The sequence below is a fragment of the Streptopelia decaocto genome (assembly GCF_964273445.1).
Source record: "Streptopelia decaocto genome assembly, chromosome: 18".
Taxonomy (NCBI): Eukaryota; Metazoa; Chordata; class Aves; order Columbiformes; family Columbidae; genus Streptopelia; species Streptopelia decaocto.
Window position 1 is genome coordinate 3,780,897 of NC_138673.1, and position 18,698 is coordinate 3,799,594.

General features: G+C 45.0%; 1 protein-coding gene across 4 annotated transcripts in view; it reads right to left on the reverse strand.

Annotated features, from left to right (window-relative positions):
* SPNS2 (SPNS lysolipid transporter 2, sphingosine-1-phosphate) overlaps positions 1-18,698 on the reverse strand; it is a 151,716-nt gene that overhangs the window by 44,016 nt on the left and 89,002 nt on the right. For 3 of the 4 annotated variants that reach the window (XR_014185623.1, XR_014185624.1, XR_014185625.1), the window contains exons 10-12: positions 12,713-12,811; positions 3,228-3,391; positions 2,578-2,660 (exon numbers count right to left, since the gene is read on the reverse strand). Coding sequence is in view for 1 of the 4 variants with exons in the window: in XM_082068221.1 (XP_081924347.1) it covers positions 3,228-3,391; positions 12,713-12,811 (263 nt within the window). In the remaining 3 variants the exon portion in view is untranslated. The remainder of the gene's footprint in view (positions 1-2,577; positions 2,661-3,227; positions 3,392-12,712; positions 12,812-18,698) is intronic. The other variant, XM_082068221.1, reaches the window with a different exon arrangement.

Below are 18,698 nucleotides of genomic sequence, written 5' to 3' on the forward strand. Positions count from 1 at the left end.
AAGAAGAAATTATCTCTAAGCAAATGCCCAGAGACCAGTACACAAAGGAACAAACAAACGAAAAAATCCCAGCAATAAAACCCTGAACTTCTTTTCACAGGAGCATGGAAATTAAAGCGGGGAAAGCCTAACTTCCACAGGCAGAGCTGCAGAGAGCAGTGTTACAGTTCTTTGCTTCCACATTAGTTCATTCGGAAGGTCTGTGACATCTGCCCTGCGAGCCCTGACCTTACTGGTGATGAATGGGTTTAATCTCTGCCGTGTGACACCCGCATTTGTGATTCCCGCAGGTTAATTGATTTCTTTTGGCAAAGCGCATTTCCAAGTCCTGTTGTCTGAGCAGCGTGACTGACTGCAGAGGAAAACCAGGCGTCTCGAAGAAGAAATTGAAGCACTAGGTAAGAGAGGACGGCAGGCTGGCCCGGCAAACGGTGCGCGATGCCAAGCGCAGATGGACTGGCGGGTAGGTGGGAGCTGGACGCCGGATTTGGAGTCCAGCGTGGAGTTTGAAGCTGCTAATAGCGAAATACTCTGTTGTCTTTTCGCTCACAGGCGCACGTGCGGCTAATAACAAACAAATCCTGCCCATAAATTACCCTGAGGAGACCAGTGAACCTGTCGGCACTGGCAGATGGGACCCAGGTGACACAGGGCAGGAGAGGAGCCTTACCCCACAGTTGCCAACCTTATTGAAGATCTTTTTCAACATGTCAAAGCTGAATCAAGCTGCGCTCTCCAGGAATCTGACTGTAGGATGTATTTTTAAGATGGGAGTGGGCATATCCCTGAAACAGTGCAGTAGGAGTCACTTGAAATTATTTTGTTAACCATTATTTATGACAACTGTTATCCGTGTGTGTCTGAGGCACTTTGCAACATGAAAGATCCGTGGCTGGATAATACAAAATTCATAAACAAATGTGAATCAGGCAGACCAGGAAAGAAAAGGATGCTGAAAGAGAGAGAGCAACAAAACCAGGTCTGATACTTGACTATGCTTCTTCAAAAAGTAAACTAGTGACTGGTTGAGAGCTGGTCTGCTTTGGACGTGAACAGAATACAACCAAATCTGCTCAGGCTGGACAGCCACAGAGAGAAAGAAACACTTGTAGGCAGGAGAAAGCAGAGCTGTGGATGTGATCTCCCTCCCACTGTGACGCTGCTGCGAAGCCGGTGTTTTGGGGCACTGGAGAACGCTCCTGTCAAACCCCGCAGGGCTGGCAGCCACGCAGAACCTGCAGGGAGCGCCCGGCCGGCCCTGCGGTGCCTCCTCACAAAGCCTCTGCCTTCCGAACGGCCCTGGGGCTGTGGGACCGGCTGGGATCCACAGGGCACTGCCCCGCGGGACGGCCCGGGTGGGGTTAGAAACGCTGATGGAGATGAGAGTGACCCAGAATTCATCAGTACCCCAACACTGAAATGCTTCTTCCCCACCGGAGACGCTGCCATGCCAGGCTGGCAACACACGTGGTACAAAGGGATGCATCCCCACCGTCATTATAAGTGGAACGAGCCCTCTCCCCTCTGAATACAGTGAAGACAAACGCAGTGTAGTTTTCCTAGAAACAGGTGGAGCCCCTGAGTGAAGCCTCATGCTTTGGCTACACGGGGGATTTAATCTGCTGCACTGTATCACTACCCTAGCACTACAAAGAACTTCTGGCCCCTTGCAGCAAAAAAGCCACCCTGAGCACCCAGAAACTTCTGGTCATCTTGCCACGTCCCCAGGTGATCACAACTTGGATTTGCATGTACAGTTTATGCGCACGATTACAGAAACAGGGCTGGGAGGCAGCAGGAGGGCAGTTCCCATCTTCCTGCCCCAATGCTGAGCCAGGATGGCCTTCAGAAACACAGGACAGATTTCATACCGTCTCCAAATAATCTGCTGTAGCATTTACCTCTTTTTTCTCTTAGGAAGTTCTTGCTAACATCTAATCTCCAATTCCACTTATTGTACTGTCGAGCCCTTATATGCAGATAACAAACCAGGCACACATCAGTCATGTCTCATCTCCGAAGTTCAACTGTACAGGAATTAACCTCCCTTATGAGATCCATGAGTTTTTTCCACCACGTTTAAGCATCTCATTACAGGGGCAATGTATACATTTAAAGGCACCAGGAGGCAGAAAACCTTTCCTTTCTCTGGTATTTATGTGTGTTAGTAAAAGGAAGGTGGAACTGCTCTTACGGGGTCACAGCACCGTCTGTGACACAGCTTCCAAATCTCTTGTATCCATCTGATACAACAGTGTGAGCCAGAAAGTATCATCCAAACTGTTCCCACACTTAAGTCAACCACCAAACACCTTATTTTCCTTCTAGCTGTACCATGCCTAGCGACACGGACATGCCAGGGCTCTTCTCGAGGTTCAGCAAGGTAAACTCCGCTCGCTTTGTCTGCAGAACTACGCCAGGCTGTTAACATCTGCACCGCGTCTGCGTGTCTCCTCCCAGTGGGAGCGAGGCAAAGGCAACTTACAGTCAGCACCAGACTAGTCACCTACCCACATATTCAGCATGACATTATACACAGTACTCTTATTTTTTGACAATTATGAAAAAGAGACTAACCCCAGAAGTTTGTATGTCATGTGGAAGCGTCTTCTGAATTACTGTAGTTGCCAACCGTGAGGTGGTCCGAATCGGTTTCATTACTGAAAAACAGTAGCTTTTTTTTTACAAGCTGCAGTAAGGGACTGAGAAAGACTATCTTCAACACGGTGACCCTTGAGCGCGATGTCCCCACGTACTCAGCTTGCTTCCTTCTTGTTCCTGTGTATTGGAGGTAGCGAGCGGGGCATGGGGGCCTGAGATGGCACTGTGCGCTCAAAGTTGAACCACCAAGCTCCATAAAGTACCTCTCGCTCTCCACCTAGCAGTCCACGCTCCAGCACACAGCAACCCCTCACCACGATGGCCTGGGCTGTGACATGCTCACGCAAGGGTAAGAGGGGCCTGCGATCTCAACTACTGTGCTCCCCTGCGGGTCGTACGGCCAACACCTGAGATCCACCAGAGCAGAAGCGTGTAAAGGATGCCCAGCCAGCATGACCCAAGCCCCTGTGCTTCGTGCAGCCTCATGCACTCTGCTGAGCTGAGGTTCTTAACAACGCGACATCCTTTACCTGAAGGACCAAGGCCAGGGAAAGAGTACAAGCATAACGTTTGAGAGAGAAAACAGGCTCCAGTACCTCCCCATTTGCAATTGCCAGGTTACTCACTGTTGTTCAGCTTTGGCTCGGTCACTTAGAAAGAAGAGGGCTGTGGCCAGGAAAAACATCCCTCCTAGGACAACGACAAACGGGCAGAGCATGAGTGCGTACCCCAAGCTGAGGAACTCCCAGACTGGGGACTCCTTTGTGCTTTGTCGTATCAGGTCTGAGATCTAGGAGAGAAGAGCAAAAAAAATAATCAATTAGATGAAAAAGAGACATGACAACGGTGAGGGAACAAGACATTCTAAACAACCGCCCACTGAACATGTGCATGAGGTTTAAAATGGAACAGTGTGTTCGGGAAAGGTTGAATGTCCCCTCCACACTCCAGCATTCCACATTCTCCCCACAGCCGCTCCAACGTCTCCCCGGCTGCTTCAGCGACTGAATCCGTGGGTGCTTAACCTGGCTGCACCAACCAAGGCTCCGGTGTGCTGACAGGGCCACCCCGGCACTGCTTGATGGGTGAGGGAGCAATCAACCTTCTGCAATTTCTATCAAGTCCTGTTTGCTCCTACACCTTACCGGCCTTGCAGCAAAGGGAAGCACTCAGTTCCATTTCTGTGTATTGAGTGGGAAGGGGGAAACGTCTTTCAAACCACAACAATACAGAGATCTCATCTGATTTTCAGAAACAGGACTTCAACGTGGGTTTTTTATCATCATATCTGAGGCACAAACCTCATTCCCTCCTCTAAGCTCCTAAACTTGTTGCACTTTGCAGGGTAATTGTGTGCACGTCGTGACTCACACCGAAGAACCACACACCGCCGAGTTTATGGGCTAAGACAGCCCGCACCTTCCATCAGCCAAAAAGTGTAATTATATGAAAGGGAACACTAGTTTGTGTTTACAGGAAGGAGCAGTGACATGCAATGGCAGGATTTAGTTCATTATGAAAAGCTTTTGCTCAACCTCAGTAATATTTAACGACTGTCTGTAGCTAAAACAATCACATTGTAATATTTACTGTCCAGCAAACAACTTTACACTCCATAAATCCAACAGAGCGGTATGGGTGAGTCTCAAGGCATTGGGTATTTAAATGTCCAGCTCTGTTTTTAATCTGTGACCTTTTGTTGAGGCAGAAATGCTAGTTTATACCAAAAGACTGCAGAGAATTTGCAGCATGAAGTCCTACTGCTGTGCACACACGCAAATCAGTTCCAGAAATAGGCAAAGCTTGTGCAGCAACTTCTGAACTGCTACATTACGTCTAACAAAAAAGATGCTGTCAGACACAAGTTACAGGCAAAATCCAACATGCAAGGCTAAGAACATGTGAAAATCAAGTGAGGACATGTCACAGATAGGAGAGATCACCAGTTCACAGCCCTGCAAACAACCAGGGCGAACTGGAAGGTGAAGGTGTGTGAAGGGATGTCGCAGCAGAGGCCAAGCACAACAGATGGGCACACAAGGTGACACTCATGGGGACTCAAATGAACAAGTCTCAGAGTGTGCAGAGGGAGACACGGGAGCTTTGGTGGCACTGGTGCTTTAATGTCCTCCTGACGGCTCAGGCTGGCTCCTGCCACAGCGAGGAAAGGACAAGCAACCAGCCTGATGCTGGAGATAAACCATTCTGCACACCACGGAGCAGAGGACTGGTTCTCAGGATGGAACATTCTCAAATAGAGAGAAATCAGTTAACACTGAAAGAGCATTATCTACAGAAAGAATTGAAGGTTTTTAGACTTCTCTGTTTCATACCCTGCTGTAGAAAGGAGGAGGAGGAGAAAATGTCGGTGCTTGGGATGGAGCTAAGGAAGTGCTCCTGTTCTCTCAAAGAGAACTTAATTCACAGCGTACAACACACACAAGAGCGTTATGAACAAGTCTCATGTGAGGACTGATGGTTAAAAAATTTTTTAGACTGAAAGGCAAATAACAGGGGCTATTAGTCTGAAAGACTAATTAACAAAATAGCAACAAGACTTGAATGTGAAAAGAATGCACCCACAGGAAATCAAACAGAACATGCACTGCACCCAGAAGACAGCGACATGGGCTGGTAGTTTATTCCCTCTTGTATCCAGACACCTTAAGTCCCAATATTTCCCTTGCTCTTCATTATAAACCAAAACTTGGCATTGAATCAGCCCCTCTGTGTGCAACAGCCAGAATTGAGGCTATTCTAAACTAGAAATTTAGAAATTCTAAACCACTTTTCATTTTGGGAATGGATACAATTATCCTCCAAAAGGACCAGACAATAAATCACTCGGCAAATTGACATGATAAATCAGCAGCAGAGGATTAAAAGTCAGGCATACGCTCCCCATTGCTCTGTCTTATGCATGACAAGACATTCTAAGCTAAAACCTGCTTTGAAAACGTAAAGTCTCCAGCAAATGAAACTCCCAGTGCAGTTTGCCCACACCTTCCCTTCTAAGGCATTGTGTTGACCTTTTATACCAACAAATCATGTTAATATTGAATATGCTAGCCATCTTCCTCCTTTTTAACCCAATGTACTCTGTAAGTGCACGTTAGAAAAAGCACTGTGTCCTCCCATCCACAGTATAACTCTTCCCACCAAGCCAGTGGGCTTTATCTAAGTTTCCTACAAGCTCTTCAGCCATGCCTGCATCTCTTAACTCCAGAACTTTATCAGAGCCCACATATGTTTTTGCTGTTAACTTAACAGTCGCTATTCCCTGTTGTTTTGTTCCACTCAGTTACAAGCCACCTGCTAAGACTGGAACTTTGGCATCTCCTCTGGAGGACACAGACATAATTACAGGCTGGTGCTCCAAGAACATACATGCTGTTTGCCAAACGGTCTGCTCTGTATTGCCAGTTTTTGGCTTTCCAGACTCCTTGCAATGATAGCAACCCAACTTGTCTAACTGTGATTTGGCAAGACCCAATCGCACATCGTATTTGATGTCTTCTCCCTATCATGAGTAACAAAACGCGGGGGTTGTGTGCAGAGTCAGAGCCAGTTCTGTGGGATTCCGTTCTTTGTTCTGCCCGTTGGTAGGTGGCAAAAAGCTTCAAAACCTTTACCCAAAACTCAGGGGTGGAAAATCAATAAGGACATGCTTCTGCTGCTTTGCAGTCTATTCAAAAGTCTTTGGCAACACCCTATGAAAGTTCACATCTTCTCTTCCCTCGCTGTGTGACACAGACCTCAGACCAAGAGGAATGACTCTGCTAAACAAACTGCAGCTCGTGGCATTTTCCCAACAGAACACAAATGGTGTGTGTTCAGCGGGTGGCAGCCAGCGGGATGGGTCCAGCGGCACAAAACCCCCACTTGCTGGGGAAAAAACAGCAGAGCTGCCGTGGGCACGATCCCAACCCCCCGATCGGTGAGTGTGTCTTAATCAATGAAGGAAGAAACGGAAACTTCTTTACCTCTCTTGGGAAGCAAGTGCTGTGATTTATGAACACTTGACAGGGTATTGATGCAATTAAAGTTCTAGGGCTGAAGCCCTAGAAAGATGGCTTGCTTCTGTGCTCCCGTTCCTCCTGAACAGCATGAGCGGTTAAATTAAACTGATTTACTAATTAGACAACGTAATGGTAACAACATCTTTGAAACCATCATTTCATCTACCTTGTCTCATTGCTGAGTCTGTACATCTCAATTCCTCCGCAATTGCTTGATTCTTCTAACTTTCTGATGTTGCCTCTTGGGCACAAATTTTGCTACATAAAAGGATATTTCCACTGCAGTATCTGGCACAAATACCTGATTTTCATTATTACCGATGTGATACGATGCTCTCCCTGGCTCCTCTCTTCAGTACAGGTCCCTGACACAGCACCCCCTGAAACCCCACAGCGGTTTGGGTTCACCCACTTGGAATTCAGAGATGCTCGTGAAAGATTCCTTCAAGTTTTTATTTTCTAAATCTAATATCCATGCAAATGAAGACTAGAAACCAAAAAGAAGAGCTTCTATCAAGCAAAAGTAAACAATTTGCTGGACCTGTGGGGGAGCACAAACATTTATACTGTGCTAAATGGCATGAGAAACACATTATAAAACAAGGAAGTAAAGCCAGCTATTTTATTATATTCATTCTGAAAGCCACAGAAAGGTAAATCAATTATATTCTAAAAGTTACTTCAATTTTATCATTGGCATGTTTGGATGTTGGAGGTGAAAAAAAAGTGCCAAACAGCTCTTTATTTAATGAGATTTTTAGTGCACAGAAGGCGTGACACAGCAGATGGGATGGAGCTTGAAATACCTGAGTGCAACAACAATCAGCTCTGGATTTCTGGGCTTTCTTTGACGAGATACTTTTACATACTTTTAATGTCCGTTTATCAAAAACACTGAGAACCTGCACTTCTAACCAAAGCCGTTGGAAATGACAGGTGCACAAACCAGAAAAGGCTGTGAACCTTTGGCAAAGAGCATTTTATAGATGGGAAGTCATCTGTTTTTTCAGGGCGGATTTAAATCTTGACTGTTGCTGAGTCATCAGGAGTGAGAAGCTTGTTAGCTCGTCGCAATGATGAGATAAATCCCATGTGTTTGGTCTGCAGGTGCTTAATTCTCCCCTTTCTTTTTGCAGCTGACAGCCATGTCAAAGACTTGGCCTTTCCATGCACTATGAAAAAGGCTTTTAAATACTGAGCTCAGCCAGGACCAGAGAAATCCTCAAAGTCACTGCTTGAAGATACAGATAATAAGGATGAGGGGCTGGGGGTACCTTCCTCACAGTATTTCCCTGACGCACGTACATGAGATGTTGGACTCCCATGTTACCCACCACAACCTGGGCCACCTGCAAGCACAGATGTGGGGAAGATCTCGACAGGAGCAGCGATTCCTTTAGGGCTACAGAACCAGCAGCTGGCACTTGGTAAAGAAAGAACAAGAAAAAGCAGAACTGTGTATTGCATTTCATCTGCCTCCACCAGGTGATGGAAGATGCTGCCTGTACACACTCATAGATACTATAAATATTAGAACATGTAACATGCTGCAAAGGCCTCATGCACTCTGTGTTACTCCAGAGTAAGCATGTCCACAGATCTGAAGTAGTCATATCATTTAAAACCATAAAATACGAATTTTAAACCATAATGCATGAATTCTCCTTTCTCGGGCAGGCATGTCTTTACATATAAAACTACTTTCTACATCTCTGAAACTAAATCAACAACAAGGCTGTCTCAAAATGGGACAAGAAGGTTGTGGAATCTACACCTCCAATTATAACTTTCCTTTTTAAAGTATCTTAATTGCTGCATTTACTACAATTTTCCTTGAGTTGCCCCTAATCAAATGCTGATCTGCCTTCCCTGATACTCTGCACCAGTGGTAATTAACACTATTCTGCTAAATACTTGCTAAAGGAAGGTCATTAGCATTCTTGCTATTTAAGTAGCTCATTAGATCTAGTTTATCAACCTACTTACATAAGAAAGTTGGGGAAGGGGGAAAAGTGAAGGGCGACTGGCTTATTAATAAAATTTTTCTAGGTAAGATTAGGAATTGCACAAACCTCATTCAAAACGGAGCAGCTGAGGTTTGCTTGCAGTTAATTACAAGGTCACTCACGCTCAGAGCTCTTTTTTGAAAGGAAAATCCCTGTTCAGACACTCGTGGTCGCTGCTGCCAGGAGAAGCAGCACACCTGGGCACTGCAAACCCACACGGGTTTGGGTCGTGGGGTCTGCCAAGAGGAGCCTGTTAGAGACCCAGCAATTTGGGTAATGCTGGATGTTGTGTCCCTCAGGTGCAGCAGCCAAGGAGGTCAGGACAGGTGGGTACCAGCACCAGCAGAGCACAGGGAGCAGCTTTTAGCCCATCCAAAGGTGCTGGTGGAGCAGAGCTCATCTCTGGCACTTCACACCATCCTCACACATTGATGTTGCCAGGTGACAGGCAGACACAGACAGGTTTCAATCTCTAGACCTGATGGATGGTTGCACAGGGAAGATAAGAATTTAATAAAGCAGGAGGGTAAAAGGAGAGCCCACAGCAGCGAGGACAGTGTGTGCCCACGATGGAGATTTCCCCAGCACGTGTAGAGCGAGCAAACCTGCCGTAGGTGCATGTTTCTCATCACAGGCAGGGCTGGAAGCAAGGCAAGGGTGGAAGAGGAAAGCACAGCTGTGTGCAGGTGGGGAGCAAATGACAGACTTGGAGGAAGGAAAGAAGAAGTACAGAGGCACAGCCTCAGAACAATGAAAGAACGCCTGCCTGAAGCAAAAGCGTACTTCAGCAAGTGGAGGAAGACCACTGTTTGTGTGAAGGAATAAAGTAAACCCCGAGTAGGGAAGACAGGCTCGTGCACGCATGTGCGCAGGTGAACGTGTAAGTACGGGGTCATGGGCACATCTTACAACTATTTAATTTTAAAGGGCAACAAAGATTTAACCAGAATGAATAATAAAAAGAGCTGGAGCTATGATGCAGCCCGAACAGGATGAACTGTATTTCACATTCTGCTGCTGGCTGCCTCCACCCAGCTCTCCTGAGCTTGAAATCCTGTCCAGATATGAGGCATGGGAAGAGCAGATAGAAAACCTTTATCTGATCATCAACAAGAGTGGTGGGATTTGGGGTATTTCTGTATAGTCAGACCTTTCAAAGATGGAAAAGGACTAGAGATATGTGGGTGTAATGCACTGAACAGGTGAGATCTCTCACTGACTACCTCAAGAATAAAGCACTCCAAGTTGTTGAACAGGAATTATATAAAATCTGCAGGTTATCACAAAGGCTCTGAAAAAGTTACAGTTATCTAGGAATAAAAACTGTCTCATCTAATGAAATACTGCAGCAATGCCTGCTCTTATTTGTGAATGAATAGGCAGCACTGATTTATAGTAATTGATCTCAGTGCTTGGCAGGTAGTAAAACCTTACTCAAATTACAGCCGCCACCCTAAAACTGCATTTGCATAACTTCTTTGTAAGACAATCTTAAGCCTTTTAACCATAATAAAAGTTATCGATATTTAAAGAGACGTGAAAAATAACCACTTAGCTTTTAAACACTATCATATGTTTGGTGCTTTGGGTGATTTTAAAGAACCGCATTGCAAGATTTGGAACTGGAGGACATCACAGAAAAATCTGAGTGTGACCTTCAACTCTTACGGCTCTGACAGAGCGAGGGAGCGACCGTACGCAAGGCTGCAGCTGTTAAGTACCTTCTACGTTCCACATGAGGATTATAAGATCAATACAACATTTATTGGTAGCCAGCAAACAGAGACAACTGCCTGTGACAGCTTCGCCCTACAAGGACACGGGTATCTGATTCTTTATTAAAAGTGCTGCTAGAGGGAATCTCACTATGAACTCACCAAACCCATGTAAGATTCCAGCCGTATTTGGATCAAAACACTGCTCACACAGCAGTGTGAGTTCATGTCCTCAGGCTGGGGATTCCCAGAAGGACCATAGGAACTGGCTTCCCAAATTTCCCTTAAAGCCAACAGGAGCAGGTTGCCTTGAAACTCCCCATCATCACCCAAGCCTTCTGTAACCCATCCCACACAAAGGTCTCCATCCTACAACGTGGCTGGACGATGCCAACAACAAACACCTGCAGATTTTAACAATGAAGTTGATTGCTTTTCTTAGCTCTGCTGCAGAAGTTGTCTGTTTGGCCTTTCACTTTAAATAGTATTTGTTTTTCTGTGTTATGCAAAAGCTGCAGTTGCCCTTTCAATCCCTGCAGCACAGGGCGCATGAGTCAGCCAAGCCGGTCCAGAGGCTGCAGAAAAGGATGCTGGTGGTTTCCATGAGCACCTCTCTCCTCTGCTGCCACGGAGCCGTGTACTTGGGCAGCCTCCTCCCAAATGAGAACTGCCCGACAACCACAGCATTAGAAAAGAACAATTCAAAATCGTAATTAATATTTTCCCAGTCCAAAGAAAGCCTAAGGCAGCTATTTCAGGCTGGCATCTTTAAGTATTAATAACTCACAACTTGCTTGATCTCTCACCAGCAGAAGGGCAAGGCACATTATTTTCTACAACCAAAGTCCTTTTTTTTAATCCGTGACACTAAAGAGCCCCAGGCAACTTTCAAAATTAATTGCAATCCTTCAGAGTCCTTGCTGTTCCTCCCAGACATCCCCCTTACATAAGGAAAAGACAGAACGTGCAGCAGCATCACCTGCATCCCAGACCCTGCCCTCCTTCCAGCACTCCCCGTGCCGCCTGCCCTGCACAGAGCAGCCGCCGCCAGTGATTCCTTTGTTCTCACCGCCTTCAAATCATTGCTAAAATAAGATCATTTCTCCCTGGATGCCCAGAAAGTAAATAAAGAGTAAACTAAACTGCACAAATTTATTCTGCTGAGGTATTTCTCATTTCTTCATTCCCTTCAGCCTTATCTTTATCTGTCTCTTCATGTATGCTTCAGAGAGCTTCACGGCAACTATATCAGCTTTGGGAGCTGGCATTCAAGGGTAAATATTTATGTATATATGAATACATATCTAAAAAATAAATATAAATAAATATGTATAGACACACACCAGTGTCTATGGGATGAACAGATGAGAAACGATGTTTTTCAAGAACTCCAAGGTCCCCAGCAGCCAGCGGCTGTGTCACACAGTGGTACTGAGCTAGAAGAGCACAACAAAGTTGTGCCTCTCAGGTGATGGGACCAGCGAAGATCCCACTTGCATCACTGGAAAATGGGAGCACCTTCAGCACAACAAGATCGGTGCCGCTCGGGGCTTTACGTGGAAGCTGCTGTATTTTATAAATGGTCTGCGTTCTGTGAAACTCAACACATCAAACTCCGCAGAAGGGTGCAAGGGAAAGTAATTATCCAAGAACATCTAGATTTCTTTTCCTCGTTTCATTTCCCAGGACTTATATTTTCAGCTGTGAATGTTCTGTGATTGCCAGCTTTTGGAGGAGGATCTGTTGTTTTGCTCTGCACTAGGATACTGGGGGCATAATGAGGGACATGGCCAATCAGACCAAGGCCAACAACTGCAGCAGAAATAGAAAGGAATACTACTAAAAAACCAAAATATACACACCAGAAAGGAATACTAATAAACCCCCCAAAACATACACACCCATCCTGCCATGGATTTTGCACCATCATTTATTATCATACAAAGCAGGTTCCAAGTGTCAGCAGGTCAGAACAGCTGCATGTTGCTACCCATACACAGATATTTGGCTTATGAGGCCAGATTCACAGTTAAACACACACACACAACTCTGTTCCCATCTAATTTCAAATGGATCTGTGTCCACACCACAGCACAACCACTGTCCCTTTACAGAGCTGTCTATAAGCTTTACAAATGCCTCAGGCTAACAGGATTTAGCAGCTCACTTCTTGTGCCCTAGTGGTCCTTCCGAGGTTGAACTGTAGCCCACAGACAACACAAACACGTAAAAAGGTTGTATTTCACTGCACTACTTCCTATTCTACCAATAAATACAGGTCTTCCTTCCCCAGCATGGTTCAACTTGGCGTTTTAGATAAGCAGTTAGTAAACAAAATCCAACACGGGCAGGTAACCCTGTGAGCACTTACAAATCCAATCAGGTACGGGCTGCCAGCGTCTCCCAGGAGGTGCGATGTGAAGCTCTGCAAGGCCACTGCGGTTGCACGGCGTGTTGGAATGACCACATACTGCAAAGAAGGAGAGAAGAGAAAATATTACATAAGGGAACCAAAGTAAGAACCTGTCCTGCTGTCTTGTATTGCTCAGTTTATATCCAGGTCAGGACTAAGTCAGTGGCAGACACAGCCACAAGTTATCCCCCCTTGGGGGGACCAGAGTTCGCAGAAAATAGAACCCTAACCGTGGAAGGGGGTGAAAATTGAAAAAGAAAAAGGCCCAACTAACTCTTATCCTATGGAATGACCTTAATTTTACAACACAAATTTAAGAGCCAAAAAAAGTAAGTATCTCCTGCATAAAACTTGTGAAAGAAGCTGGCTAAGAGCATCTGCACCAAGTCCATATGTCCTAGTTTAGAAATTGATCCTGTCTTGATTTAAAGGCTGTAAGTAATGAAGAATTCAATGGGTCTCTAAATCCAAGTGAGCATTTTTTCCATTTCTAAGCACTGAACCTTGTTCTGCCTTTTCCTGTGCTCTGAAAAGCATCTGCCCTGCTAGAAATGACTCTCTAGTTTAGCTGTTTGTACACCATGATCCCTTTTACTTCTCCACTTCCTCTCTGGGCTGCCTTTAGTCTTTCTTTACAAAGCACGCCTTCCCAGACTTCAACCCCTTCTCGCAATCCTTTCCTGAAGTCATTTATTAATTAGATGTGACATTTCAGGACTGGCACATCCGCAGCTAGAGATACACAGAGATGGATGTACCTCAGCTGACTGAGGGAGGAGAACTCATTGCTCAACAGTGACATGTCTGGGGGGACAGGACCTGACCTGAAGCGCCGTTTTGGAGCTTTTAATGCTTCCTTTTAGGGAAGGTGAGTTGCCCTGTCTGCAATGGAAAAAGTTTGCCATAAAAAAGGGACAGAAAAGAAACATCAATGAGAAAATACACACTAGAAGAGAACCGATGCCTATTTAGAAAGAGCATTTTGTTCCATGCAGAGACAATTAGGAACGATGGGTAAAATTAGATTAAATGCTCTTCCTTAGGGTTTTACCATGTGCTTTCGGAATGACCCGCCTGTTCTTTCATTACTGGTTTACAAAGCTGCAAATGCACGCTGCTAATGCACGTTGACAGCACACATTAAATGGGTCCCCTTGTTCAACTGCTGTTGAGCAACACAAGATGATCAGATCCTCAGCAGCCACCTGGCCATGGGCGTCAGACACCGTCCTTTGGCATCCAGGAGCATAAACCAGGCCTGAACGCTCACAGAAATCCCCCGAGGAAAATAAAAGTCTAGACTTTAGAGACATGGAAATGTCCTGAAGGTGACACTGTGAAACAGGTCAGCCCCACAATTCATTACCATTCCCTGAAGATCCAGGGCAACGGGTGCAGCCTGGGTAGATTAGACAGAAGGAAAAATAAAAGGATTGTTCTTCTTCCCACCTGGCCCCCGTTCACACAGGAGCAATGGAGAAACACTCTGCAAGAGCTGTTTGAGAAAAGGGCAGCTGAGAAGATAAAGTGAAATTCTATTTAATTCAAGACTCCAGAACTGTGCAGATCTGTGAAACAGGGAATTTTGAACTGACGTTAAAATATTTTTCTTTCTATAAAGTTTATGTCAATAAATCTGGAGGGTTGAGCCTGCCTGGCTCTGTATCCTATCCATTTTCTCAGCAAAATGACAAAGGAAATGGGAAATATATTCAAAAGTTGCGATGTTCAGGCAGTGAATTCGTGCCAGTTGGAGAAAGAAGTTTGACTGACATCTGCATCAGATGTGTGTGTGCATATAGGTATTTATACACGTGAATACACACACACCTTATACAGAAATTGCATGTATACATGTGCTATGCTTACATGTAGTTTTGCAAGTAACAATACAATTTCCAGCAAGATTTCAGTTTGCATAGCTGAAGAAGTCCAGCATTACGAAGAGCCAAAACTTATTCAATTTATTCTGGAATTCAAGTGGCAACCACCCCCAAACCACCCGCCCCCCAAACCAAAACCCCAACACACGGCAAATAAAGGACCATGAGATTTTCCCTCCTCCTCCAAAAAGATATTGGGAAGAAAGAAAGATTTAAACCAGCATCTCCAAAACACCAAAAAAAATACTCTGCTTAAAAAACATTTTGTTCTGATGCAGAGGAAGTAGTTGGTAGCACACATTATCTACTTTTCTAGGAAGACAGCAGTAAATTACAGCTCTAAATGGGCATTTTGGTACCAAAATAGACTTAAATTCAAACCATACGCGCCCTGGTTTGAGCATCCCATGGAAAGTGGAGGTGGGAGAGCCGCAGCGGCGCGGGTGGAGGGACAGTCCTGGCTCATCCCCAGCGGCAGGTTGGGAGGGAGGACGGGCAGGGAGGCTGAGCAAGCAGCTCTGGCAAACCTCTGCTCTTTAAATAGCGGCTCAGAAAGGCTGCGGTTTGCTGGTGACATCTCCCCTTCCTGCAGTGAAACCAGCAGAGCTGGTCCAAAATGAAATAACCAGGAAACCCTTCTCCCAGAAAAAGGCCAAAACGATAAGTTCTGATGTTCACGTCTAATCTTTGATAGAACCCCCTGATTTCTAAAACGCTTTGCTGCTCTTTCTGGGTCAGACAGGAATCTTCAGGACAACGCATCTTGGCCTCTTTCAGCACCAAAGGCAAAGAAAACACACGCTGACCCCATTCCAGCCACTGACAAATCCTGGAAATAGCCCAGGTGTCCCTGTTGTAACTACTGCTCAGAAAAGACAAAGCCTACGATCCAGAGAAACCAGTCCCAGAGAGACTCTTCACTTGAGCTGGGCAGACACTCTCTAAAAAGCACTTTTAAGTGAAGTAAAAGGAGGCTGAGCTGGTCTCTGGATCACAGCACGGAGTAGCACACATCCACCCGCAGCCATCGGCACCCACCAGAGCCGCTCCTTGGCATAAAAATGGGGCAGTATTGTATATTAAATAAGTACATTTTTTTATTTATAGGGAAGGTAATCAGAGCAAAAGCAACATTCCTCCGTGGCTGCAGCACAGCCGGGCACCAGCCCCTGCCTGTGTTAAGCCTAAAGGAAGACTGTGACTCTACAGCAAAACATTCAGGCAGCATCTCCATGGCAGCTCATGACCATTTAAAAAGAACTCATGTTTTAAAAGAAAAAAGAGACTTTGCATAAACTGGAGGAGGCTTTTCTCAGCAAAGACCTGAAGAGATGGCAATTGCAATAGCTGAAGCCCTTTAAATCACCTGTTGGCTTTTACACAGAAATGCCACCGAGCCTCTGCCCATCAACTTTATTTTTGACACGTGCTTTGGAGGAAAAAAAACACTATCAGGACCAGATTCCACAAAGTCCCAAGCACATCAAATGTTACGCACTTGCCTGCTGCACCGAAGCTCATTCATTATTGCTGTTACAAGGCAGTTTTAATGCTGCTTTGGGGTTCTGGTAATTTTGAGGCCAATTTGCAAAGATGGCTGGCAAAATCTGTTTCATAATTAGTGTGCTCCATGAGAACCGACTCCCTTTCCCTAAGTACCACCCGAGCATGTGCCTGGGAGGAGACTTGGAGAGTTGCGCTCAGGAGAATAAGATCCCTTCTCTACGAATTTGCATTTGGAACAAATATCAGCCTTTTACAATCTCAGGCAGCGCTGACAGTTTATCAAACCCAGCACTCAGCACCTTTTCCTGCAGACAATGTGAGGAGCTGCACACCGACCACTACACCAGCAAGAAAAGTAGATGCAATGGAAGCACGAGGCTACGAAGAGCCAACAATTCACTTTGAAGATAATAAGCAAATATCCTTGTTTTTCTAAGCAAATTAAACTTGCAAACCCTCTGAAAATGCTTACCAACTTGGTTTTTAAGCAGTCATGAGATTGGGAGAGCTACGATAAATCATTTGGGATGCAGTTTCCAAAAAGCCTCACTTCTGGCATAATGGAAGCAGTGGGAACAAAGTTCAGGCAGTATGGAGAGCTTTTCATCCATGAAAACATGGTAATGTTTATGTATATGATGGAAGTGTTGTTATGCTTACACTAATAATGCTTTTAAACTCCTTACCAGCCCCAGGCAAGAACAGACACACTTCTGATTACACCAAATAAATAGTAATCAGTAGAAACTAATTTGCCAAACATTTAAAGTGCATCTTGCTAGAGCGCATCCACACCTTTCTCTGGCGAGGACTTCTTCTAAAGCTGTCAAACATGGTTGGAGCCCTGGCTCTCACCTGCTGTCTGACTCAACATCCTCTCGAGTCCCTTGTGTCATACAGATGCACTTCAGACCATCTGTTTACAGGTTTGCATTGACCTACGTGGATGTTCACATTTATTTGTACAGCACTTTTACAGGTCTATACACGCTGATAATGCATTAAGCTGGGCATTATATACGACACTCAGTTCTTTAGTCTAAACAGCAAGAGAACAGCTAGCTTAAGAGTTGGCATGAATTAGCAAAATCCAGTTTTTAACATGGTTTTAGGTTCTATCCTGTGTTTTGGAAATTGGAACTAAGAAATTATTTCCAACTATTTTAAGACATTTCTTATGGAGTTCTTTTGCGCTAAAGCAACATAAATAACCACAAATGCATCCCTACAAAATGCAACTGGATCTAGGATGCTGGGAAGACAGATGGCAAACCCTATAAAAGCTATTCAAAAGCTACAGGATACTGAAGTCATATTGAAATCGACACCAAAAAAATCTCAGCAATTAAAACGGGACAATGATGGCATCCTTAGTACAACTATACAACAAAGTAGTTGGTAGAAAAATGCCTTGAGGCAGCACGGGTCTATTTTGAGCTCTCCCCCTGGCCAGATATTCTGGAGGACCTTGAATTTAATTAACACATCAGCTAATTCTGACCAGAGAGAGCTGGGAGCGCTCCTGGGAACACCACAGCCAAAGGTGGGATGGACAAGAACCTCTGGCAGGAGGCAGCAAGGAGCAGCTACAAATATTGCGCTATCATTTCTTCCTCAACACAGCTGTCTGTAGACTGCACATCTGTCTAAGTGTTGAGATACCACTTAACGAAGGGCAACCCTGACCTCGGCACAAGCTGCAAACCCCGTGTAAGTTCAGAGCACCCACCCGCTGGGCCCCTGCAGAGCTCTACCACCTGACGCCAAACTGGTACGAGGAATGAACCTCGGTAATTAAAAGCTATCTAATGCTACTGAAGGACACTGATAATTTTTGCTTCTCTGTGCTTTATTCACATCTGAGAGACGTAGAATTAACAACCCCACCTCCTAAAGTGTTCTCTGCACAAATGAGTTAAAGATTGAAAGTTCCTTAGGCAGCACAGTTATGGCAACTACAGAGCTACCGTAAAATACAGGGTGTTCCAAAGGGACAGACCAAATCACTGTATCTCTAAAACCACAAACCGCTCGTGAATGAAACTCTTGCCATGGGAAAGGGCAGGGCATAGAGTTTCAAATTATTTATAAAAGGTTGCTAAAACTGGATAACTCATTAAACTGTTTGTAAATTTTTGTGTAACATGTTGCCGTCGTGAAATATACTGCTTTGAAAGCACACGCACCTTTTTGAAACACCCTGTGTAAACACAATCTTGAACTTAAATCATAAACAGAACCTAAGCAGAAGCTTCAAGTTCTTTGCTGAATCAATATCTCAACACCATTATCTTTACATCTAGGAATACTGAGCATGCTTGTTTTCTCGTTGATATTTGCACAAGCAACAAATACCAGTCAAGGGAGTTTTCTATTGATGCCAGACTGATTATATTTTTAGTTCTGCCAACAAGCTGCCAAAAGACCTCGGGCAAGTCCTGTAATGGTTCTGTGCCCTAGTTTCTTTCTTTTTCACACAATAAGCAACAAGTAACCTCCCTCACAATAGGATTACAACATAGGGTATGTTTGATAGGCTCCATAAGTCTCTGATG